Source organism: Spodoptera frugiperda, chromosome 3 (genome assembly GCF_023101765.2).
Source record: "Spodoptera frugiperda isolate SF20-4 chromosome 3, AGI-APGP_CSIRO_Sfru_2.0, whole genome shotgun sequence".
NCBI lineage: Eukaryota > Metazoa > Arthropoda > Insecta > Lepidoptera > Noctuidae > Spodoptera > Spodoptera frugiperda.
This window is the reverse complement of record NC_064214.1, coordinates 1,300,172-1,327,896: the sequence shown is the minus strand read 5'-3', so window position 1 is coordinate 1,327,896 and position 27,725 is coordinate 1,300,172. Positions and strand designations below refer to the sequence as shown.

The following is a 27,725-nucleotide window of genomic DNA, read 5'->3' as shown; positions in this document are numbered from 1 at the left end:
TTACGAGTTCTGCAAAATATTTTATGTAATAAGTTTTCAAATTGACGTCTTTGTAAAAACCAATGCGAAAAAACAGTGAGAGACTGACCGTTAATACGATATCAATATTATCTTTCTCATCTTATTACTATTTCTCTTTATTGTCATCTCGTCAAAATGTAAGGGTTTAGGGATTACATTTAGAATGATACAACAAATTATATACAAAACTTATTTATTTGATTACCAATACATCACATATTAGGCTTTGAACATACAATACTATCACAAAACCTGTCATACCTCGATCAGTGATCGAATTCACAATTCATAATCGTGACTAAGATCACTGACTTCAATCGATCGCATCGATTTACATCGCTATAATCGTTCAGAGGTAATGTTATTCGTATACCTATAGAGCTAAAAGTATCTGTACATTAAAATTCATCGATTCGATTAGAAAAATACGAAATATCGATATGAAAGTAAAGCGAGTGAAATACTTTGGTCCGCATTACTTTTTACCGTTCCTGCGTTAAGCGAAACTTGGTCTCATGATGGTATTATCTTAATACGATTATGAGAGCTCAAGAAAGTTAAAACTTTTATCGCGATACTTTCAACCGATGATGATCAAATATTTATAAACGATGCAGTTTAAAGTACAGAGGATACAACAGTTCTCATTTTTAATACAAAAATAATCTCTATGGTCGTTGTTTTCATTATAAATATACCGCTACCTATTTATGATTTAAACGTGGTTTTGTTGGGGGTAGTAATTTTGTTGGGGAGGATAGTACGTTTGTTGAGGAGGGTAGTACGTCTGTTGGGGAGGGATGTAGTTCTGTGGGGGGTAGCTAGGTTGAGGGGCATAGGTTGGCTGTTGTACAGGCGGTAGGGTTGGTTGAGGTGGCACGTAGATTGGTTTCACGGGCACTGGAGCTGGTTGAGTTGGGTAGAAGACTGCTGGTGCCTGAGTCTGAGTTGGGTAGTCGTAAAGAGGCTTGTTCTCAACTACGGGCTTGCTGTAACAATAAGAGACACAAACGTTTTACAAAATGACCTTAAAGAAAATAATCACGAAATATTTTAGTTTTGTGAAGGTCTAACAAGGTTTTCTGGTCTTTAATTCAACTAAAGGTTTGCACAGGAAATCCCAAATCGGTCATCTTGAGGTTGAACGATTATGTCATAGGAACTGTTTTAAATGTATCAAGTGACGACGCATTCGTTTTATGGTCGAGATAACCATACATTTTTTAAACAAAAAACTGTATGGTATCTATTTACCTCATATAGTTATTCTTTTATAATTGCCATACATGTTGAATGTCCCATAATAAGATGACAGTTTTGTTTCTTATTATTATTCGACACTGTTATCTGTTAAACGCTTTTAAACATTAGGCAGTTAAAATTCCTATCGCATCTAATTAAGTATTTCTTCAGTAAGAATCTGAAGATTTAATTCCTACGTTACGGAACAATTTTCACAGTATGTAAACATTGGAAAGAATTTTATCGGTATTTAAAAAAATATTAATTACAAACAATATTGCAACAGGAAATTCAATGAAATAATAAGTTCCGCTATATCAATAAAGAGTTTACAATAGCAAATACTGAAATGTAATCTTCAGAAGTCGTTGTGTTTTGTAAGGAAACAATAGATTATATTGGATTGTGTACAATTATGCCAATTATTCATTTCATCCGTGTATTATTTGTAAACTTTACATATCCATTCTTCTCTAACGAAGTAAACAGAAGTGCACGTCTTACTTGTAAACACCGATTTAATACCAGTTGTGTTATGTATATCGTGTAAAAGGGAGCTATCATAATTGCTTTCCATTTTAGTGTCATACTGATGATATGTTTAAGGTTGAAATTTCAGTAAGTACAATTTACCTATACACACTTTTACAAAAGCGTTTTTGGAAGTGAATCTATATATTAATACGTGATGCAAAAACTTTGGACCGCTTTTTACGAAAATTACGCGGACGTAGGAGCATAAAATTTGGTACACTTATAGTTTATGTGTAGGAGAAGTTCAGAACGCTAATATTTTTCAAAAATAATGCTTATAAAGTACATTAAATCAATAAATAAAACATTACACACACATGCATAGTATCTGATCGTATTTGACAAAACGTCAAAATCGATAGACATTGCGATGATATTGACGTCTCATATGAATAGAGTTTTATAAAAGAGTTTGTTTGAGTTTGAGTTAAATAAAAATTATCCTTGAACGTATGTTAAGTGGTATTGTAAATTAAATCGTATATGGTTGAATTTCAACCACTAGGCGACCACTAGTAGTAATAAATAAGACTAATCTATACTCTTAAATGTTTAGCCAATTTAGAACCGTATTTACACACTTTAAAGTTGATTTATACTACATTTAAATGTCTATTTAACATCGCTGACCCACCATCTATTATGTTCTATGCAAATACAAGTTTGATGTGACAAGCGGGCGGACAGTTTATGCCGTTTCCATGTTCAAATTACGAACTTCTTTTACTTGTACCTCATTTGTTATTTTATAACGGTAAATCCGCCATTTTTAAACATGACCGCTGTCTTCTCGATATGTAATTGAGATAATAGATGCTTGTTTAGTTTTATTTAACCGTAGTGTTAATTGGCTTTTTAAGAATGTGTTCGTAATCTTTGTTGAATCTGTTTCTGCTTAATAATAAGTTTATTGCTTTGGGAACCTTGATATAATCTTCAATGGAAATGAATCACTGAATTGTTTATTCGGTCATTACTTCCGAACAACTACACTATATTAGATAATGTTGTTGTTATTGTCATTGGACAAAGCTTGAATGAAAGAAAAAGAATTGGAAAACCCACATTCGGCGGTTAGTTAGTTTATAATGCAGCTCCTTAAAAAAATATGTTTTCTTATTTGGATTTCATAAAACGGTTTATACGGATTAAGTTTTTCCATTTGTTAGTAAACATCAAAAATGGAATTCGTAACGGTACGACAAATATATTATTAGTTAAAATATTCCTATGGACTAGATTCGCGAATATTTTTATAGGAAACTGGTTACGGTAGCAAACTGTAAATACCTAACACCAAAACATTAGAAAATGAGTCACACTCTACTGCATATCATAAAAATCACACTTTTAATCTTTTACAAGTTTTAATGAGGTGCCACAATTCACAATTTTTTGTAGTGAATCTTTTTGTGTTATGTTCATAAAAGTCAGACACTGGACATAATTACAGACTTTGCCATTACTGTTAGGTACGTAACAATACTTTAAACCATCCGGAAATCGAACCTGGAACTCATTGCACAGCAGTCACGATTTGTATGTAATATAATAAACAATACTGTTAACGTCAGTAAACACTTTCTTTTCGATACAAACTTATTTTATTTTGTTCCTTATTTTTATTTGTGGCCATTTATTTCGGCTATGACAAACAAGTTGAGGCTATAACTCACTCAAGAGCACTCCCGCCCTCCTGTTCAGGAAAAGGGCCACGTCTTACATTGTAATACTAGGAAACCGATTTGGAGAAAAATAATTGTGTTTCGCTAACGTGGTTTGATTAGTATTTTGTTGTTATTCGTTTGGTTTTGAGATTTTATTAATATTAAACTTTGTTTACTAATTATATATTGATTTAAGGTTTGGGGACGAAGTGCTGGTTTCTGTTGCTTTATTTTATTCTACTTCAAAACTGGTAGAGATTTAAGTTTTAAAATGAAGGCTTGTTAGTATGACATTGGAAACATTTTACGAAAATATGACTAAACACTGAATGAAACCGAACTTCCCAAGAAAATTGTTCTTGAACCCTTTATCAGATATAAATGGACACTGCTGACCAAAGGTCTCTTCTCATACGGAGAAGGTTTGAGCATCAATCACCACGCTTGCTCAATGTCGGTTGGAAAATTCAAACAAATAATTAGAAATTTTAAGCCCAGGTTGTCTCATAATGTTTTCCTTCAAAACTTACCAAAACCTTTACGAAACGTTTCTTATAGTAAAGATATACTTACTATGGAGGAGGAGGGGTGGGCAGATGGTCACCATACGCATGGAAGCCAGTATGGTCAGCCCAGTAGGTGACGGTGTACTTCTTGCCATCAGCACCAACGTAGGAGTACCATCCCTTCTTTACAAGACTCTCTTCAGTTTGCTTGGGGTCAGTGAAGTAACCTTCTTCTCCGACGTGAGTGCCATCAGCGATCTGGTATCTAAGGAGAATGGGTTAAGGTTTAAAATCATTTGGACCTTGTATCATATTTTTTTCGCCTTTAATGAGTATGGAAATGTCAGGAATTACATAGAGTAAACATAAAGACAGTCAGTTTATAAAATTTTCGCAAGCAGAGCATATTTTGTTTATAACAAACACAGGTACAAAAGCGAATCCTAGCAATGATTTAACCGATGACAAACCGTTGATATTTCCCATATGAAACTTTGATTCGGAAGCTATATCGCGTCGTAGGTACGAAAATGATCTATGATAATGTTCCTTTATGTTCGCGTGCTACTTTTTATCAAGGCCTGCCACACTATAAAGATTTTTATCACCGCGGGATGTGCTTAGCAGTTTTTTATCCACCCTACTTATATCATCCGCTTGAGACTATACCTAAATGACCACAAAAGGAGTTTACCTACAAGACAATAGAGGAACCAAAACATCGTTAATATTAGTAGTTCAATAGGTTGATCCGTTAATATATTCCTTATTTAGTCTACATGTCTACGAAAAAGAATTTAAGTAAATATAAAAAAACTACGAGACATCATAAAAATTATGGATCAATAAATTCGAATCGATGTGACAACGGTACATTTTTAAAAAGATCTCAAGATATTTACACGCTGTTGACGATGACGGTACAGTTATTATTGGGGTAACCTACACAAAATTAGGACCTTTTTGGAGGTCTGATGACATTCAAGAAACAGTTATGGTCAAGATGACCTGGGATTTTGTGAAACCTGTATGAGCGGTCCGCCCGACCGTTAGGGACTGTGTCATCATAACACAGATTTTTACATAATATTTGCTTTTCGAACCCCAGTTATGATTGTCAAGGACAATGGTCTCAATATTTGCGGTTTGTGTGTTTTAAATTATGGAAATGTGATTATAACTGGACCGAAATCTAACTCTTTAGTCGAGTAGTCGCTAGACAACGGTCTATGAGGCATCTTAGATGCGATTCCGAAATCATAGAAAATCTAATGAAGGCTCATTCAGTATAGACAAGGGGTGGCCAACTTATGTATATGTACTAGCGATCGACTTTTTTTCTAAATGTTCCTCGCGATCGACCTTTTATACAAAATATTTATATGTACGCATACTTTAGTACCAAAAATTTTGAAGGTTTTTCAGGTTCAGGTACATAATCTACCTATCCTTTAAGGGAATAACATACCTAATATTAGGTTACAAAGATTAAGGAGAATCTATAAGGAGATTTCCAACATTTTAGGACAGATTTATCATCATGTAGGCGTTTAATGATCTTGTGAACACAGCCTTAAGTAATTGCCATTACGCGTATGTAGGCCCACGATATTACTTTACGGAGCTTTACAACTTGTTACAGATTACTTCGGTTTTGTCAAGATTACACTGAAGCATTGTATTTGTAGATTGTGCTCTTGAGACTAGAATTAAAGTGAATAATGTCTTTAATCTTCGGCGTGGTTTAGAACTTTACAAGGACATGTTTGGGAAATAGATTAGATAGGTAAACTTCCTGAAGGTGACTCCTTTTCTATATCATCGTTATCTGACGGTGACGCGGTATACTTATACCAAGAGATTAGTCATTTAAGATGTCCCTAGAGTCGACCAAAAGTGGTTATGACGAAGACTTTTTACTTTAACCGCCAAATAAAGACAACGAGCTTAAATATTCTGTACCCTTAGTATGAGTTTGCTTTACATTGAACGAAAACGTAATGAGAGCGCATTCGGCACTCTGATTGGTTAGTTCATTCACGCCGACCAATCAGAGCGCCGAACGCATTCTCGTTTCGTAAAGCAAATTCGTACTAAGGGTACTGATCTTTCACCAAAAAAAAAAAGAACTTACTCGTATTTGTAGTGGCCATTTTCACCATAGTACTGCTCGTTCTTGATCACCGACACTGGAGTAGTGGTTGTAGGAGGATGGTAGACCGGGGTGCTCCATTGATAATAGTCATTCTGTACGTTGGCTGGTACAGATGTCTGGATTGGTTGAATAGGTTTCACGTTCCAATGAGGAGGTCGCTGGCTTGGAGGAACATAGGAGTTGTATGAGCTAGCAGCTGTGTTCAGGTCTACTCCTTCTTTCATGAGCTCGATAGTCGCTGATGCTTCGGCTTCTGAGTCATTAACGACTTCTACCTTTTTCTTCTCCTCTGCCAGCGAGAAAGCCAAGATGGCGGCGAAGATTAGTAGCTGTGGAAGATATTATTGCGATTAGTTTTAATCAAAATTGATTTAGTTTCTGTAAATGATGAATTTATAGATTTTTAGAAAACATATAAATCAATTGTTTTATTAAGGACATTTCAGTTTGTCAGGTACTCGTATTGGTAAATTCAATATGAGTTTTATTTACTCTTGTCAGAGTTAAAACCGTGATAACTCTAATAAAAATATTTATAAATAAAAAAATTTTAACTGATTTTAATTCGTGAAATTTTATGTATATGGTTTATATGGTTTATTTCATTCGGTATATGTAACTGTAAACAGACCAATTTTGTGGTTTCAACTTTACCAAATTGTACGTTTATTTCAAGCTTCATATTATTATATATTTAGTTCTTAATTTGAGTCTTTAATATTAAGTTGGAATTCGAAACGAAGATTAATTTGAAACAAGATTTTGGTTTGAGAGAAAATTAATTTTCCAATTCATGATTAGCGCGAAATGGCACTCAATTAAAAGCTTCTTCGTTCTTAATTGTTCGAGTTATTTATGTCTAGAAGTTTTTAATAATTTATCTTGAATAATTTTGGAAGTTAAATTATTCCGTGATTCTGTATGAATTGTGAACTTTAAAATTTGTAAAATATTCTTATTTTTACACTGTTTGAAAATTTAAGGAAAAACATTTATTTAAAAGTATTCAAAATTTATACACATTACATTAACGTTTTTACGTTACCAAACACAAAAAATCCAACTTAAATTTTTTTTCACTGATATTTTTTTTTTAAATTAAAAATATATTATTTTTTCACAAACACTGGCACTAAACTTATATTTCCAAGGACTCACCAGCTTCATGTCTGTGTCCTTCCGATCCCCGTTCGATACTGTGGTCACAAGGGGTCGCCCCACATTTTTATAGCAAAATATCCTGCGTCCTCATGCGTTCGCACATCTCCGCGCCTGCGCACAATGACCTCGCTCTTAGATCATATGATTAATAAATGCGATTTTCGGTTAAAAAATGAGATTTATTGACAAATTTATTGTTTTTATTGCATTCCAACGATGTGAAAGAGGAAATTCCGGAGATATTTATTTTTCTATTGTAAACTTTTTCTTAAAGCCAACTCCTAACTACTATCGTTCAAATTTATTTAAGTTGGAGTTGCAAGAAAACTTAACAGACTTTACTATTACTTAAGTTATGAATGGACTAGCAAGTGCTTCATTCACAAACGAGTTGTGGGCGTAGTACTTCTATTTACTTATTTACTTAGCGTTTGACCGAAATAGGGTAACGTGAATAGTTCTAATTGGTTTTAAGGCTTGCATCTCTATGATTCATGGTATTTGCTTTAGGCTATGTGTAGGACCCAAGGTCGAACTGATTATATTGTTAAATATAAGTATTTGTTGAACGAGATGTTGTAATGTTTAGAACATTTTTGAAGTTGAAATAGTTGTATCTTGAAACATATTTCCGAATATAGTTTCTAAACTGAGTTTTACTTATAGACGTTTTATAATCTTTCATCAAACAAGTAAAACGAACTAATAATTTCTTAGACTCGAGGATCATGAAACTACATAACTGGCATGAACTGCTTGGATACATCACACATGAACAGCTTATAAGTGGCCACTGCTGACCAAAGGTCTCTTTTTAAACGGAGAAAGAAGGTTTGAACATTAATCACCATTAATCACAATGATTTTTTTTGGCGGGGGAAAATCATCCAATGACTTCTCCCGCCTTAGGTGAGGCGAGAGGGAGTGTCAGACTCTTACTGACTAAAAACCACCCCGTTCCTTTTCCTGATTTGAGCCGGAGCCCCGGTAACCTGTTACGTTGTCCGCAGCTCCGGATTAATCACAATACTGGTTAGCGATTTCAAACTTATTATTAGAAATTATAATCCATTGTTTTCCTTCACCATTTGTCAGTGGTGTCTAAATAATCTTATAAAGTACATATACCTCGGAAAAGTCAGATGCATGAGAAGCGGGTGTCTATAACCTACGAGCAACCATAATTATTAATTACGCTTGGACAATTTCAACAAAAACCCAAATAAACAATAGGTAAAAGACGTAGGTCAAAAGAACGAAATTAAAATTTAATTTGTTCCATCTCTTAAACCTGAAATAAATATGTAATATCTACTTATCTAATTAGCAGACCAAAATTTTGATTACTACAGAAACAATTGTACCTGCCTTAGTATTCGTACATGTATTTTACAACAAGTCTAATTAACTTTATCAAAGCGTGGGCGCACCCTTTGTCTTTAAACGTAAGGTTATACACGTAACTATGTATTTTATTTAATTTAAAGGAAAATTCACAAAAGTCACCGACTAATGTCCTTAGTACTTTATCTACATCATATTTATGTATTTTTGACTTGATGCAGAGCAAAATGTACGTGTATAGCGTATAAAGATGCCCATCCCATACACATGTCATACATAATCGTATGTTTATTACTTAAAATTGTCATGAATCGGTGAAAATCCCGAAAAGGGACGTTTTGTATCCATTTAATTCCCTATGTCATACGGATTTGGTTTGTTAATCTGTTATTAGCATACGTTATAATGAGTCAGTGTTGCTTTTTATGTGATGTATGAATGGGGACAATTCTGGAATCATTACTCGTAGTATTTGTCTTAGTTTTGCTTGTGTTCTTAAATAGTTTTATTTTAATTTGAAATTGTTTAACGTGGAACTAAGTAGCAACCTACTGATTTTTATTGCGACTCTCTTGAACTTTTCTGTACGTATGTATAGGTAAAAGTATTTATCAGCATATAGCATTACATTATTTGTAGGTTTGTCCTTAATATTAGAAAAAAAATCTAAAGCGTTTTTTCAAAGAATTTTAATACATAAACAAAGCTTATCTTGATCCACATTCATTCAGCGAACGACGGACTACATGAAAAAAATACGGATCTCACTAGGGAATTCCCAAAAACGAATTTTTTAACAGTTATCATATTCTTTTAAATGAAATACAAGGTAAAATGGATGAGGAAAGTGGACATAGGATATATCATAGGTATTATGATTAAGAAATAGGTAAAGTTTAATATTGAGTGGGAATTTCACGTTAATCAGAGATCATAACTAAGTTTTCATGCGAGATTTTACCTATTACATATAACATTAGACACAAACTTATTCCCTTCTTTTTTAATTTTGTTATATACCACCTTAATAAATTCAGACATAGAAACAAAGACTAACTTTATAATTCTCAAAAAGGCTCAGATGACCATGTTCTAAATAAAACCCTTTGTCACGCTATAATGTGTTTTATTCGTATGTAATTAGTGTCTCATTTCATTAGATAATCCCCGATATTCTTATAAATTATATAAAAAGACACTATAAAGCTTTGATCTTGAAAATGATCTAACCAAAATCTTGTACGCATGAATGCTGTAGGCAAATTTAAGGTTCACATATTATAAAAGAATTTTGCCATACCTTACATGGGGCATTGGAGATACCAAAAAAATGTGATTCATAAAACCTTTATAATGTATATAACGGTGAAACAAATATTACTTATTACGGTAAGAAGATAAAAGAGTTTGTGTGTTTTAATTTACTTTTTTTCTCTTTTTAAAAAGAACGTAGCCCGTATCAGTGTTTTATAATATAAGTCTTCACAAAAGTCCTATAAAATGATGTGAGAAGCACCCAGAAATACTAGACTTAAAGTAATTTTTTTGGTGTTAAAACCGTTTTTTAAGGCAAATCATCCAATGACTTTTCCTGGGAGAGACGAACGGGAGTGTCAGACTCTTACTGACTAAAAACCACCCCGTTCCTACTCCTGCCTTTCGAGCCGGAGCCCCGGTAAACTCGCTAGGTAGTCCACAGCTCCGGAGGTGTCGGAGGTGTGAAAACAGTAGGGTTTTATTTATATTTGCTAAATGCTAAAGTAAGCTAAATTCTTTTGAAAACATTAAAATTTGATCAAATATGTATTCAAGTAATTTTGGTTTTATGGTTAGTGTTATCTTTTTGAAATGAGTTTTTTGGGCAATAAAAGTTGTAATAAAAATTTCGGAAATTTCGGAGTGCAGCGGTTGCAATTAAAAATCTGAAGGGCAAACTGAATAAATATTTCATGTAGGTACTCGTAATAATGATTTGATTCTATCCTATTAACATTATAAATGCTAAAGTTTGTTTGATGTCTGTAGAGTCATTATTTCATTTAAAAACAACTGAATTTTATTCAGATATTTCATACCTATTGCTATAAGGATAAAGTCCTTTATTTAGTTTTTCAAAATATGGTGTAATGCGTAGGATGAAATTATATTGACCAAAAACGTTTGACCTTGACAAAAATTTAAAGGTCATATTAAGCTCCCCAACAATTAAAAGCAATTTTGTTTGGACTTTACAAAACTGGTCAACAATTGCTAGATTTGTGCACACACCTTAATTAAGTGATTTTCCTTATATTAATTTACTTCCTTAATTTAGTGTTTTTTATTTAAGATACATAGTGCACCTGTAATATATCACATTATAACTGTAATACATATATCATGCATCTTCAGAAAATTTTAGGTCTCCTTGTTAAACATTCGGAACATCGTAACACACTTACAACCAGCAAAAAGGAACTGAACTGAATACAGTACACCTTTCATCAGTTACTATTATAACTGATGAAAGGTGGGTTTGTAGCCAGTAGATACTCGAGATCTTTAAACGGCGCTTAGCTTTTGGGGAAATATTAGACTAGGTACACCCTACGGATTCGATTTTGTCGGACTCTTATTTTTACCTCACCGGTGGCCATCCTCAACATTTGTAAGGGGAACCAAGTCCTCTTAGATAGACCTACTCCGGACCCCCTACGGTGCAACGTCTGGTCCCAGTACATCCCTAAGGAGATGTGCGTCTCCCATGAACCTCACTGAACACACTTACAATCAGCAAAACAAGGAGGATCAAAAAGATTTTCATACATTTTAAATTAGCTCTTAAGCTACATTATAATAAATATCATTTCCATTATAATATTTTACGAAGAGTTTTCTAACTCAAAATGTAAATAAATCGTCAGTCACACGAAATGACATGCAGCTAATGCTTCGTAATGAAGCATATAATTTGATTTTGTCTTTATCTTCCCTTTAAGTGGATTTATATCTCAACAATAAAGCAAGGGCCGTATCACCAATGAATATATCAATTTTAATGCTTTTCTTCTCGATTTTGGGATGGCATGCCAACTAACTATAAACCAAAAGGGCTTGTGTATTTTGATTCGGAAATGGACTGCTTCGTTAGTAGAGTGCTCGCAATCGTGACAGCCAATTAGGGAGTATCGGGTTCGATTGGGCTGAGCCTGACTTGCAACAGGCTCACCCTATATTCCAGTGGCCTAATAACTGATGAAAGGTATAGATAGATCTTTGTCTGTGTTTTCTTAAACAAAAAATAAACTGTTATACTCCTATGTAAGTGTAATATATGTATTTAGCATAATATACACTTATGAGCCAAAAACGGGACGACTAGCAATTTTTATAATTTTAAAGATTCCTCTATAACTTAAAAAAATGTTTTACTAGAAAATAGTCTCGTTTTAAATTGCCTGTCATATGACATATCCATTACCAATTAATAAAATATTTGTATCAAGAAAAGACAGAGAAAAAACGCCAGTGGCTCCGATCCTTAGCGTCCAAGTGTACTTGTCAAAGCAAAGGATTTAAATAAAACCAGATGATATAATATGAGGGATATATTGAAAGAACTTCTTTAAATAGTTCGCAAAATAAAAAACGCACTGATCTTGAAGGAGGTAACAAATGCCTTAGGTCTTATTTCAACTACATATAATTAAGTACCACTTTATTAATTGTTCTAGTAATATTTCGATGAACAAGACATTAACAGCTTAACATAGGCCATCTATTACACAGATCAATATCAGAAATAATAAACTTAATTTATTAGATTATTGAACTTCCCCTGTCATGTAAAGATGTTAGACACTTTGTTAACTTTAGTGAGTCAGACATATTATTGCAATATTTTTGCGAACATAAATTATGACTGATTTATTGATGTTTTGAATGAATGATTACTACGATGATTTAAACTTAAAACTTCTTCAACCAGTGGGTAGCCTTAAAACATTAATTTTCTTTTGTCATGGGTTGCTTCTTAAAAATAAACATTCAAAGAAACTTTCCACTGTTTGTTTATAATGAAAATTATGCATGGAACGTCGTGGTGGTCCGGAGGTTTAAGACGCCCGCTTCTCATGCATTAGTTTGCCAACGACAAGTCCCAATGTGACTTTTTCCCGAGTTATAAGTACTTTCTAGGATTAGATCACACAAACGGCGAAGGAACATATTGTAAGGAAAACTTTTTTTTTGAGGGGGGATATCATCCAATGACTTCGCCCGCCTTGGGTGAGGCGGGAGGGAGTGTCAGACTCTTACTGACTAAAAACCATCCCGTTCCTACTCCTGCTTTGAGCCGGAGCCCTGGTAATCTTTTACGTTGTCCGCAGTTCCGGATATTGTAAGGAGACCTGGGCTTATAATTTTTAATTATAAGTTTGAAATCTCAAGTGTGGTTATTAATGCTCAAACCTTCTCCATGTGAGAAGAAGCGCTTGGTCAGCTATAGGCTGTTTATGTGTGTGTCACTTCCTATTACATAGACGTGATTGATTATATTATTTATTTATTTTTACGTATTGTAGTCTCATTATTTGGCCATTTAACCTTTGTAGTGCATCAGATATTGGCATCTCATTTCCTTCTCCGGTTTTTGAGCAATTATATGTTTGATACTTAATTGTCATTTACCTAATTGGTGTTTGGTTTGAATTATTCCGATTTTTATCAATGAATCGATTAATATGTTAATTGGGATTTGTTAGTAAAGTTTACCTTGTTCTCATAGTCATAGTAATTTGTCTACTTATCCTGTTTCAGCATTTTAGGTTGCGGTTTTAGTCTAGCAGAAATAACCGGTCGCCTATACATGCTATTTAAGCACGACTATAATTTACACGAAACTTAATACGATTTATAATTGAGGAAAATAAAATGATTTACCTACTTCTTGAAAAAGATGCTGTTGTTTTGATACATGTTTACCTAATGGGTTATAAATACTTAATTTGACATAGCATTTTTTCCTGAAGACGCAGGCAGATGCCCATATCAGGAAATGTAGCGACAAGTCAGCGTTGCTGCAACATTCGCTCGTGTTTGTCTACTACTGAACATTGGATAAGTCTCTTTTAATAGCATAGTACAGAACTCAATCTTCAACATCTTCTCACATCCAACCACTGCTAGCAGTGCCAGCCACTTTTTTTGCGATTCGTTACTACTTACCTAGAAAAATCATCCAATGTCTACTCCCGCCTTGGGTGTGGCGAGAGGTAGTTAGAATCTTACTGACTAAAACCACCCTGTTCCTACTCCTGCTTTTCGAGCCGGAGTCCTAGTAAACTCACCAGGTAGTCCGCAGCTCCGGATCACTGTTCACCTAGCTGGACGATGCTCTACACTATGTTTTCCTAGACGTAATCTCCTCCGGAGCTGCGGACTACCTAGCGGGTTTACCGGGGCTCCGGCTCGAAAAGCAGGAGTAGGAACGGGGTGGTTTTTAGTCAGTAAGAGTCTGACACTCCCTCTCGCCTCGCCTAAGGCGAGAGAAGTCATTGGATGATTTTCCCCCTCAAAAAAAGACGTAATCTCCATTATTCCAACATACAGACAACATCTGCTCCAAAAATCATTTTCTCCGACGGAAATGACTCGGCCAGTTTCAGCTTGATCATTCGAAGGTAATTACGAATAAGTCATATTGCAACGATTACGTGGATACTTAAGAACTTTAACCGGGTTTTACACTTCTTATGAAATGCTCTACTTGAGGTCCTGATACGATGATTCAAAGCTCAAGGTCTGACACATCATTTTGCTCACTTTGTTCGTTGCTTTAAACCTTTGGCAATAAAATGTTGTTTTTATGGCCCATTTTGAATTGAACCCATTTTGTCATAAAGTCCCATGCGTCATTGACGTCCTACATTTACACGAATGAGGTAACTACTGTCGTTCGTGACTCAAGAATTTAATTATCCAAAATTCTGGTTGGTGGTTAGACAAATAACAACTTTTTTTGTTATATGACTAGTAATGCTACTGTTTAACTGAATGGTTTGTAGGTAGCACAGTTAGCTGGACAACTGACTACTACCTAATCATTTGTGGTTCAATGCTTACATAACCCTATTTTTTGAGTAATTTAAAAATTGTGTCCAAAGCCTAAATCCAAATCTTTAAAGAAGTGTTTCTCCTAAACTACATTGATAATAGCAATACAAATTGTTCTGTGGTATACTTACACATGTAGAAACATTTATTTAAAAAAATACTCGGACGAAACACTCGAACCTTGTTTGTAAACCTTCAAAGGTTATAAGATGGCCCTACTTCCATTAAGATGGAACAATGTCATACATTTGCACTTTATCTACAACAACGCTTTCGCATCCTGAATCCTCCTTCCAAGGTGCTGATCAAAATCTTAATTTTTCGTGTGTTTCACTAGAACGAATATGTATATGACATACGTTCACAAAATAAATGAACTTCACGATTATAATTCAGATAGAGATGCACCAAGTCCTTTGAATGGAAACCGAGTTGATTGTCATACACTGGGTCCATTACCGTGCTATATGCTGTTTTGATAATTTAGAAATCAGGTTGTCATATCGGTATAGATTACACATTCGACGACATGACGAACGAAGTATAGTAATTATAAAAAACTGGCGACTCCGCGGTTTCACCCGTTCTGCTCGGCTCCTACTGATCATAGTGTGATGATTTATAGCCTATAACCCAAGCCTCATTAATAAAACACAAAAATAATTATTCGAATCGGACCAGCGGTTCCGGAGATTAGCGAGTTCAAATAATCAATCAAACAAACAAACAACCTCGTCAGCTTTATAATATACTAGCTTCCGCCCGCGGCTTCGCCCGCGTGAAATTAGTTTTTGTCAATCCTGGTCCTTTATGTCTAAGAGACTCTTACAGGGGCCAGCCTCACGTTGTGTACAAAAATATTTTTAAATGACCTAATTTAAAACATTTTTGTACACAACGTTTGCTGTTTTGTTATCATTTGTTAAAATGTGGAGATTGTTTGGACTCGACACTCGCGAGCAGGCCACGTACAGTTGGCCATGCGAAAAACAGTTTTTCTCTAAATGGACACCTGCTACTTTAAGTGTTTGCCCTTGCGCTTTGTTAATGGTCATTGCGAAGGCTGGTTTGAGGGGAAACTGGATTCTTTTAAACTGAAACGGTAAATCTGTAGGGATCATGGGTATGCGTGGAATCAAAACTTCTTCATCTTTAGCTATACCTGTCATTATAATTGCTCCAATAATATTGCGTCCTAGCTGCGTAATTTGCAATCGAGTCCCGTTGCATAGTCTCGGCGCTTCGAGATTTCTCATTAATAAAACTGGAACCCCAACTTTCAGTCTCAGCTTATGAGACGGCACTCCTGACAGCTCTAAAGAGTTTAGAAACTCGGTAGGATAAGACGTCACCTGTTCACTGTCCATGACAATATCTACTGACAAATATTCGACAACATCGCCTTGCACATGTGACATCATTCTTTCATTGATCTTTCCCACGATTTCATTGGTCGGTGCTTGCCGCTCGGAATTAATTAAACGTCGTCTACGTGTTTCTTCGGAGGTCTCTGCGGCTATGTACGAAGCTTGACGCTCAGCATCAATGACCTGGCGAGCTTGGGTCTGCTGAGAGGTCTCAGCAGCTCTTTGAGCCGCGTGACGCTCGGCATCAATGACTTGGCGAGCTTGGGTCTGCTGAGGGTCTCAGCAGCTCTTTGAGCCGCGTGACGCTCGGCATCAATGACCTGGCGAGCTTGGGTCTGCTGAGGGGTCTCAGCAGCTCTTTGAGCCGCGTGACGCTCGGCATCAATGACCTGGCGAGCTTGGGTCTGCTGAGGGGTCTCAGCAGCTCTTTGAGCCGCGTGACGCTCGGCATCAATGACCTGGCGAGCTTGGGTCTGCTGAGGGGTCTCTGCAGCCCTTTGAGCCGCGTGACGCTCGGCATCAATGACTTGGCGAGCTTGGGTCTGCTGAGGGGTCTCTGCAGCCCTTTGAGCCGCGTGACGCTCGGCATCAATGACTTGGCGAGCTTGGGTCTGCTGAGGGGTCTCTGCAGCCCTTTGTGCAGCATGACGATCAGCGTCTAAATTATGACGGGTCTGCGTGTGCTCAAAAGTTTCAGCAGCCCTTTGAGCTGCGTGACGCTCGGCATCTAAAGTCCGACGGATCTGTGAATCCTCTTCTGATTCCAGTGATCTAGCAAGTTTAGCAGCCCGAGCTCTGCTAGAGCTATTAGCTAAATTGGACTTTCGTTTGCGAGGCATCGTAGAAAAACAAAAATGAAATGAATCGAACAAAACAGATGTACAGATTAAGATTTATTATATTAAAAAAAACCTTTAATAAGCACCTACTCGGTAAAAATGATGCGCTCATCCCACGGCGATGTCAATTAAACACATCGTCCGTCACGTTTAAATGGAAAAAAGTAACTAAGAAATTAAATTATCAATATTTATTTACAACCAATGCATAAAAAAGTAGGAGGTTAGTAGCTTAGGTTAGTTTTACACCTACTACGACCTCTTAGATTAATTAAAAAAAGGAAATAAAAGCAAATCGGATTTTTTTAAAGTAACGGAAACTATCTTACCTACTTTTAACTATGAACTAAAAGAAATATCAAGTATGTACAAAATTAATTTACAGGACCTAATTAATAAAAAACACTTAAAAAGTTATACGAAACAAAAAAAATAATTTTACTGGATCGAAAAATTTAATTCTCTATAGCGCAAATTTCTCTAATCGCATGCGTCCGACAACGACGTCTGCCCTCACGTGTCTGCCCGTTCGGGTAGGCATAGTTAGATTCGTGCGCTCCCCCACCACACGACAGCGCCGCACCGTTGCCTGCCGCAGATGCCGCCACACTTCGGCGAATGTGCGCGACGACGACCGACGGCAGCGGCGGCGATGCAGACTATTCGTTAAAAGGAATTTAAACTTCAAAAACGAACTTTTTTGTAACTTGATACACCCAAAACTTCTAAATTACATGTTCCTAGGTTCAGTGATTAAGATTTCGTATACAAAAAGTTTGGCTTTGTAGTTCCAGTTCCGAATCCGTTCCGTTCGAATTTCGGGAATTCCGTTTGTAGAAAAATTCTGCACATCCTTTGAGACCTACGTACCAAGATTCATGGTCTTATCTTCAATTCAACCCCTATTTCACCCCCAAACTGGTAAAAATTTCAAAATGCTAGAACAAACGATTTTTTGTTTCTTATGACGTGATATTTGACGAACTTGCATACTAACTTTCAACCCTTATTTCACCCCTTAGCTGGTCGAAATTTCAAAAATGCTAGAACAAATGTTTAATGATTTCTTATAAAGTGCTTAAATATTAAGTTTCATGGTTTTATCTTTTAAAATTAAGAAATCCCATACAAACTTTCAACCTCTATTTCAACCCCTTCATCCCTTTTTTCGAAATAAAAAGTAGCCTATGTTCTGTCTCAGGGTCTAAAGATTGTCTGTACCAAATTTCATCAAAATCGGTTGCGAGGTTTAAGCGGGAAAGCGTAACAGACAGACAGACAGACAGAGTTACTTTCGCATTTATAATATTAGTTGGGATTTACCATCATCATCAGCTTTTTTTTTTCATGACTGAATATAGGCCTTTCCAATACATATTATAACCACTGAGCTCCATCTTGAGCTTCCTACCTACTACGCAATGAAAAAATATAAAGCAAAATTTGTATTATCAAACACAAATATGATAAAGCATATGGGTCTTTAGGAAACGACGTGTGGTCCCAAGATTATGATTGAGTTTTATAAATCTCCGCTCAGATTGCGGCGAGGATTGTAACCGCCTTGTTATTATCTCAACGTCAGAATAATGTGTTCTGTCTGTTTTTATTTGTATTTTATCCTTTTTGAATTTGGCTAAAATGTCCCTGGAAATACCAGAGTAATGTGTTTGATGTATTACTTATTTGTGCCTTTTCTTGGTACCTTTAAAAAGGCTGTTACGGTTGTTAGGATATACGAGTACAATTGTATTTAATTTTAATAAATATGCGTTAAATATGCAATATACTCACATTACCTTACGCCTGTCACCCATGGGGGTAGGCAGAGACAATGGAACGCCAATTGCTATGAATCTTACACACCCCTTTCGCTTCATCAACAGTCATCAGAATTTTCAAATACAAGTACTCAAATCTTTGAATTTTCTTGTAAAACAAATCAATACCGCTTTAAACAAAGCACTACTTACTCTAGTAGGTCTGTTAGAACAGACACAAGCAGTGACCGTAATTTAAAGAGATACCCCAATAACTTCTAACAAGCCTAGCTTAATTCGTGTGACCTTACCCGATTCGAAGCCTAATTCCTTTTCACCGCCACATTAACCCCACCTGGGCCTGGTACTCCTAAAAGCAAAAGTAACAATAAAACGTAAGTTAGTAAGATCAGCAGTTAAAACATTAACTGTCTGACCTTTAACCAAGATTACGGTACTGTAAAAACAAAGAAAAACGTTGCAGTAAGGATTTGTTTGCCAAAAACGGGAGTCGGTATTACCGAACCCATGACAAACAGACTTGCGGAGTGACGTTTATGTGTAAATATCGATATACGATCTGCTGTTACCGTTATTCCTTCGTAACAATTTCAAGTATGGACTAAGTTGTTATTTATTATGTGAAAAGTTATTGATATGATCTTATAGTTAATTTTAGAGAGTGTCTTTTCCATTTTTGAGATTGTTCTAGTTGTTTGGGTTTGTTTAAAATGTATTGAAGAGTAGAGTTATCAGTTAGAAACTTCTAAGATTCTTAAAACCTATTAATACAAAAGTTACAAAATGTTTTGGTATACGATGATAGACGTAAGTGATTAATTACGTACTTACTTATGTAGGAACAGTGACGTTGTAGTGGCTCGGAGGTTTAAGGTTTCTCATGCTTGTGGGTTCGAATCCAACAATAGCCAAAATCAATGTGACTTATTCAGAGTTTTGTATACTTTCTAAGATTATTTAGAAGCCACTGACTAACGGCGAAGGAAGAAATCGTTAGGAAACCTGGGATTATAATTTTTAATTATTAGTTTGAAATCTCAACCCGCATTGAGGAAGCGTGGTAATTAATGCTTAAAGTTTCGTCATGTGAGAAGAGACATTTGGTCAGTAGTGGTCACTTATAGGCTGTTGATGTGATGTGATGTAGTAACGGTTATAAAAAAGTAATTCGTTATTAAAGCTACTTTAAATGTCCCCCGAGAAAGGTTTATACAAAAAGTTTCATATGCACATTCATTATTTGACTCCTTCAGTTCACTCTCCTCCATAACTTTCTTTTTAATTTCCTTAAGCCTTTCGATGTATCCCGAACATTCCACGTTAATAAAAATAAAAGTTTGTCGCTAACTCGAAAGACTCTCATGCTAATTTCAATTCCTTAGCAATGACGTCAACCTCCTCAGTGGATGCAAAGTGTAAATTTTTCTTTAAATCAATAAATAATCAATCCCTTTCCTTTAGAGATATGTAATAAAGTGCGCCCACGTCTGCGGTCTGCGAAGAAGATAATTTTAACTCGAGTGTCAGCCAAACTTTTGATATATTACAGAACAGTTCTTTCAAAGCCTTTCGAAAACAAATAAATCTAAGCTCTTGTTTAAAACTGAGCATGTCGAATTCCAAACATCGATATCGTTTCTCGAAAGCTCAGTAGGTGCGATTAACCCACAAAGGTGTCTTTATTGAATATCTTTATCCAAATATTAACATAATGTTGAGGTTATTTCTAAAATATCTGAGAATAAAAACTGTACAATTCTGACAACTGTTTCTGTAAATTCAAAGAAACAGACATTCGATAATTTTATGCTGTTGATAAATCATTTCTTGTACAATAGTTTAAATTAATTTATGTCTAAACATCATTATATCATTTTGTCGAGAAATATTTTTTTAGATTCATTGGAATGATTTATAAAACGTTCATTAGGCATATCGCTCAAAGTGAGTGATGAATTCACTTAGATAAATGAGTAACAGTTCGTAAATTTTGCATCTTCTGGACCTGTCACTGGTACAATCAAAATTCAATTAGGAATATCGCTGTGAAGAATGTTTTATTTAAATTTATTCTCACTGTTTGTTGTAAACATTGTACCTTTTGATCCCTAAAGAGATATATTGTACCTACTTTTCGCCAGTTGTGTTATGAATGCTATGTAACAGAGGGTGAGATTATATAGGCATTACAGCGCATAATTCATAAATTCTGGGATAAAAACCCATATAGCCTTTAGCCAAATGCCATTTAACATTTGTCTCCAAAAAAGAAATTGAAAACTAAACTGGGTCTATAAAGAGAGTAGAAAACTTACGATATAAATTTTGACACTTGTCAGTGTCATACGCATATATTGAGTTTTCTACTCTCTCGGTAGACAAGCGCTAAGGTGGTATTTGGCTACAGGCTCTGATTTCTAGTACCTACCTTTCCAGGTTCAAGTATCAGACTTCCATGCATACGCTTGCTTACTCAATTAACTACAGTTTCAAACAAAGTTTGTGTAAAGACCTCTCCTAATTTATTTACCGTTACGTCTTGACCTGGTCATAGTATAGTGTTATCAGTCGATTTTTTTGCAGTTCCCGTGTCGATGAGAATATTATTCAAATAGGCTGTGGTATCGAGATAGCTTTGAGTTTGTTTGTCTGTTTTTTTGCCGCTATTTGTAGTGGTCTATAGACGTATGTATAGTGTTTACATACGAGCGTTTAGTAGTGCCTCCTTGAGATCTAACTTAACTTGACAAAAACTTTAAGAATGGTTTTATTATTTCACTGAAACATACAAAACATTAAACCTGTTGGTAAAAGCGGAAAATATTCCCCAAAAACCACAAGAGTATTTCCAACACTAGTTCGAAACTCCCAATAAATCCAATATCTACAATTGCACGTTACATTATTAAGGCGTACCAAGAACTGGCACCTCGTAAATCCCTGAGGATCATTTCGTAATTAAGTTTCCGAAACGAACAAGCAATACGTTCCAAACCTACGGCGATAACAAAAATATTGGGGACCGAATCGCATCGTGATTTATATGACCCGTCACCGATAATTTCTTTTAATTGTGGCTTGCTCGGTGCGGTTTGCGGTTTGTGACCAACCTTACGTGGCCACCGCCTTCATTATTATGTTCAGTCGTCGTATTGTCACGCCTTTTATCCCTAAACGGGTAGGCAGAGGTACACATTATGACATGTAATGCCACTGGATAATGTACACCCACTTTTCACCGTTTGTGTTATAAGTTCTATGTAATAGAGGGTGAGCTTATAGGTACTGGGCACAATTCCAGACTCCGTGCTACTATTGAGAAATTTTTGAAAAAGCGAAAAAAAACCATTATTACTTTGAACCCGATCGAACCCGAGATGCCTTGCCCGGCAGTCGCACCTGCGATTACTCGGCCAACGTTAGTCAGCAGCAATTATGTTCAGAAATTGTTTAATTCAGAACTGCCGACTCACTACTGAATGAACCGTCAAGGAAACTCGTGAATCAAAACTTGAACAAAATGTGGGCTAACAGCTGTCAAAACGTACTTCAAAATCATAACCCCTTTCTTGAATAATATTATTTAGGTCGTTTAATATTCACGTATTCAAACTCAACGGTTAGGCTTAAGCTTGGGATAATTTTGGACATTCTCGTTTGCTTTAGATACGTTATATTGCAAAGGTTACATAGGGCTGACAGCGTGAGTGATATCTCCTTTCAAGCGTTGAGTCGGTGTCCTATTTTTTGCGTTTAGAAGTAATTTTAAAACCTGCCCGCGGGTGTTTCCAGGAATAGTGCCATATTTTTGACTAACAACCGAAAAACATCCTCACGTTTTAAAATTATGGCATTTTTGTAACAGGTTTCCGTGTTAGTGACCTCTGGCGGTGATTCACTGTGACTGTTTACTTTACCTCCACGAATCCAGGGTTCAGATGTGATTACCTTTGATTAATTTGTTTTAGATAACACCTAATTTCATTTGTTATGACGTGTTACTGTTAATCAGGTGTACACGTAACTGAGAGGTGATTGAACTTGTCCATTTTCTTTAAAGATGTTAATGAAATGTTTTACAAACATCGAACTTTTTACCTTATCTGCTAGCTTTTTTGGTCACCAAAAGTTGTAATGGTTGCTTCGTAAAAGGAAGTTTGCAATGTCTTGGGTTACGAGCGGTCATGCTGACGTCATTTTTGAATTTTTTTGTTTAACTCCAAGGGATTTATGGGACTTGGACCCGTTTGGGGGCAATGTCATTATGCGAAACTAACTGCTTTCTTATATACGATTTGCATTAAAAACTTTTATACGTTTACTTACTTAAATTTTTATAGGTATTGTTGTTGACTTATCTTCATATTGCTTGCTTAAATTGTATATTGTATTTAAAAACTTATTTGTTTGTTACAGGTAAGGCTGATTACATAGATAAAATACCTTCAATGTAAGTTTTATTAATGAAACAGTTGATAAAACTAGCTTTCAAAAGAATTCTAACTGGCGCCCCGTTCGTTTGAGATAAAAGGTAAGAAACGAAAAATTAGGGCCATTAATTACGCTCACGAAAGAGACTCAAGACATTTAACGAAAAAAAAACGCCAAAATTAAAAGGAATCGTCTCAAATAATAAAAAAGAAAAAACAAGAAAGGAAAAGTATGTAGAAATGCGATAAAAAAAAAACGGAAAGCAAGGAAGTCCAAATGGGCCTTTCGAAAGATTCCGCAAACCAAGGTCGTGTGGGGTCAATGAACTTTTGTGTCGCGTACATTTAAAGTCCAATTCCATAATCTAGAAGATGTGACATATGACGTTAATTAAGTTGATGTTATTAAATGAAGGAGATGTGACATATGACGTTAATTAAGTTGATGTTATTAAATAAGAAGATAAAGCTTTTGCCGTCTTCAATGATGTAGTTACCGCAAGTTTTAGTAACGTTTACGAGGTTCGGAGTTCAGTTAGATAAGTAAAGTTAAACGATATGTAATTGTTATATCATGTGAATGCCCTATATTTTGTAATTAAAACCCAATAAATCGAAATGTTTACCTCTTAAAGTTTAGGAAATAGTAAGTTTCCTAAAAACAAGAAGGATCCTCTCCAGGCGAGACGATTGTAGCTGGCGGGCTTTCTGCGCAACTTTTGTTTGTTGGGATTTTTTATCCATGTTTAGTCGCATGTACACTTAATATATGCGATGTAAGATTTATGATATCTCCGGAGCTGCGGACAACGTACAAGGTTACCGAGGCTCCGGCTCAAAGTAGGAGAAGGAACGGGGTGGTTTTTAGTCAGTAAGAGTCTGACACTCCCTCTCGCCTCACCTAAGGCGGGAGAAGTCATTTTGTATGATTTTCACTCCTCAAAAAAAAAAAAAAGATTTATTATGTCATCCATTGATTTGCTCATCGATCGTCTATGTGGGACTTTAATCATCTGTCACTTGTGTCACCACAAAAATTATTAAGGAACTACATTAGTAATGAAATCACAGTTTTGTCTAATAAATCTTTTTCATCAGTAGGACTGAATTTTATTAATAGATCCGTTACTTTTGCGCCATTCGTTTTTGTTAGAACACCATAACATCTGGGTTAAAAGAGTTAATTAATCATTGCTAAACGTGTTTTAATTGATACTAATATTGTGGCACAAAATTCATAGCTCAATGCGTAAAGGCGGAATTTTTAGACCGGTGCCTTTGAGTAGAAGAGACATATTAATGTCTACATAGCTGTGTATATTATTCGGATTTAATTACTGTAATCTGCCATCTTTCTATATTAATCCTTCTTTTTCTTCATTGACTTTTCTTTACTATTTTGGAGTAGGACTTCTTCAACATCCTCCATTCATGTTTTTAGTAGCTTTTAGGTAGTCTTTTTGCTCGTTACTTAACGTGTCTCGTCGTATTATTATCACAATCTGTGGTCTCCTTCACAGGCGCTAATTTCTCATGGTTTCCATTTCAAGGGACTATATACCGGAAGGATCAGTAGATTTTTTCCTTGGCTGTGTAAGAAAAAGGTGTGTTAGCAATTATACAATTTATTAATTGACTCACAAGAGTAACAAATCACTTTTAACACTCTGGTCAGGCCTTATAATTGGTGCTCAAAACTATTATTAGATCCATAAGGCCGGTAATGAGTAATAAATTATCTGTTACACTCAATTAAGCAGTTTAAAACTCTTGATTTGACTATATCGTAGGTAGTGTTTTAAACAATCAATTTAAGTTTAGTCTGCCGACGCTATGAATGGCCTTTTAAATGCAGTGTCGATTTAACGACCGACTTAATATGGCGTATAACTAATCAATCCGCATTTTTATATCGATTAAATCATTCACTATATGCAAATATTTTTTTGTCCACACCGATATAATTTTAGTTTTCAAGGATTTTTCAGTTTTTGTCGCTGTTACAAATTGGGAATTTTTACGATTTCATTTAAAATTATTTTCGATAATTGTTTCTGTCTAGATTCCATACAAGTTATGTAAAATCGGTAATTTGGTCAATAGGTTGTTTGGGTGCGTCGGAAGATTTAATTGATTGACTACTCTTTGGTGGTAGTTCCAAGCGTGACTCATAAGTACAAGGCCATGATCTTCAATACCGGATCAGATCGACCAGAATTGTTGAATTTTTTGCTTTCCCAGCTACCTACGTCTATCTTGGATACTGCGTGTCTTTTAAAATATTAGGGTTTATTTTCTTTTTTGGGGTGGCTTTAATATTTCACACAATAACTATAATAAAATTAACGAAATGTTTTACTATACTGTCTACCTAGATATTATGGCGTGTACGATGCGACCCAAAATTTTCGGAACGTTATATTTATCAGTACTGTCCATGTCAGCATGTTAAGTTACCAGAAACCATAGCTTCAAATAGATTTTCCACCTTATTACAAAATAATAAAGCTGATATCTGCTAGCGATGAGTGCAAACTTTTTGTCAAACGATAATGTCACGTAGGCCTCCAAGTTATCGTCCCATGTCCAGTGTATTGTTAGTTCTGTAAAAACATAGTTTACTTTGTAACAGTTTACTTTACCGCTTCCAGCCCTGACGGTTTCCTGTTCATTTGCATAGACAAAATGTAGGCCAACGTCACGTATTCCGTCAACCATGAATCTGCTAGTATTTGTACTAGTAGGTTACTTGATAACAATATTCATATAGCATGACATGACATTTGGATCAACATTGTACACCAATTTATTAGTAGAATAAGGACAAGCTTAGAACTCGTCAATAGGTATCAAGTGTTCTTGATACCTATCCTGTTGGATAGATACAATTAAAGTCATCGTGATCTACTAAGCTAAAAGTTGAAAAGTTCTTAGTTTATAACTTATTGCGACTATTTGATAAATGTGATCCTAGATGATTCTTAGTGGCGTCATTACTAAATAAAATATCACTCTTAAAAATAATAACAAAATTCAAACTATCATACAGGCTAGACAAATTCAAATGCAAAAATGTTGAAGAAGAAGATCTGAACAAAGTTTTCAATCGAGCGAGACATATTAAAAGGCAAGGTATAAGAATTGAAAACCATACCAATTCTAAAGAATGAGAACTGAATGAATCCCTACTTCCACACAATAGACAACCACGACGTTATACGAGAAAATGAAAGAGGTTTCATTCAACTTTTGGAAGAAAGGTGGACGCTAACTTAGACTGACGTCCCTGGAAGGAATAATGAAAAGTTTTCTCGCAAAAGAAAATTATGTTTAGTTCCAGAAAACTATTCGTTTTGTTGACGCTAAGTATCTCCATAAGTGACAAATGTGGTTATAGATAAAATTACTCTTGTTTACTTTATTAGAAAACACAAAATAAAGTTTTATTAATTCGTCATCCAAGTTTTAGTACAAAAAATTAAAGTAAGTAACCATGTGGGTGAAAGAAAGATTGTTGTGTATCCTTAAAATTCTACTTGCGTATCGATTATGCAAATGCTTTCGTCGATGACATGGCTATAATCTCCATAGTAATTATCGACCCAACAGCAATTTACTTTTGTCCCAGGAATGAAATACCAGATTAAAATGTTCCATAGTGACGTGACAAGATTACCATCCACTACCATTGTACCTATCTCACTTTCTTAATATTTCTAGACACGTAAGTATTCTAGATTATCATCGTTATGTGCTTGAACGACAAAAACCTTTGCGTGGGCATTTACAGGATAATAGATGCCCTTGAGGATTGGAGACGCTCCTATAGTGTGTGTATCTTTATTATGTGCCCATGTAGAGAATGTGTGATTTCGTAAATTTATTGCAGTAGCAGTTTGTTGTGTTCAAACAAGGCTAACTTTATCTACTGCATGTTCTTCATATTACTCTTGTGTATTCATCAACGGCATCTAGATCTTATCCAAACTGTAAGTGAAAGAATCTGTACACTTGATTTTACTTTTTATGATAACATCATTTATTTGCTGTCGTTGTTGTAAAAGGGAGTTATTTGTCATGGAAATATATTTGTCTTTAAGTTTGATATGAGAACGAGTCAACAAAAAGATATATGAACATTTCTACACGTGTCCAAATTATGGCTAGCAAATATGTCCCTCCCGAAAGTAACAATTTGAAAATTTGCGAATTGGCAAAACTTCAAGGTACGTTGAACGCTAACGTGGGTGTTGACACAGCATAATGCCGAGTTATGCCCCTCCTGACACTTGTCTCCATGTTATACAGTTTTTATAAGCTCATACAAAGTGTGACGGTATAACATCTGCACCAAATTTTATCGCTGAATTAAATTTTGAACAGTCATGCATATCTGAACCGTGTTCAAGGTCCTTTTGTGTTAGCATTTGTTGACTTACTGTTAGTTTTTTAATGAAGAGTGACGATGCAAAATAAGCCTTTAATGTTTCTTATTGCATAAGGCCCTTTATCCGAAAATTCCTTACAGTTCAATGTTACAATATTTCAATGGACACTGCAATTGGAATTTTATTGATGATAGCAT

General features: G+C 35.3%; 2 protein-coding genes across 2 annotated transcripts in view; one reads left to right on the top strand and one right to left on the bottom strand.

Moving 5' to 3' along the window:
* Positions 1-27,725, top strand: part of LOC118273901 (uncharacterized) — a 220,409-nt gene that overhangs the window by 24,754 nt on the left and 167,930 nt on the right. The gene's annotated exons all lie outside the window — the stretch shown is intronic.
* LOC118274215 (adhesive plaque matrix protein) lies at positions 198-7,440 on the bottom strand. Its single transcript, XM_035591648.2, has 4 exons — positions 7,284-7,440; positions 6,105-6,454; positions 4,038-4,235; positions 198-1,010 (listed from the first exon to the last, which is right to left on the bottom strand). The coding sequence occupies exons 1-4, from the start codon at positions 7,290-7,292 to the stop codon at positions 737-739; spliced, it is 831 nt and encodes a 276-aa protein (XP_035447541.2). The 5' UTR covers positions 7,293-7,440; the 3' UTR covers positions 198-736.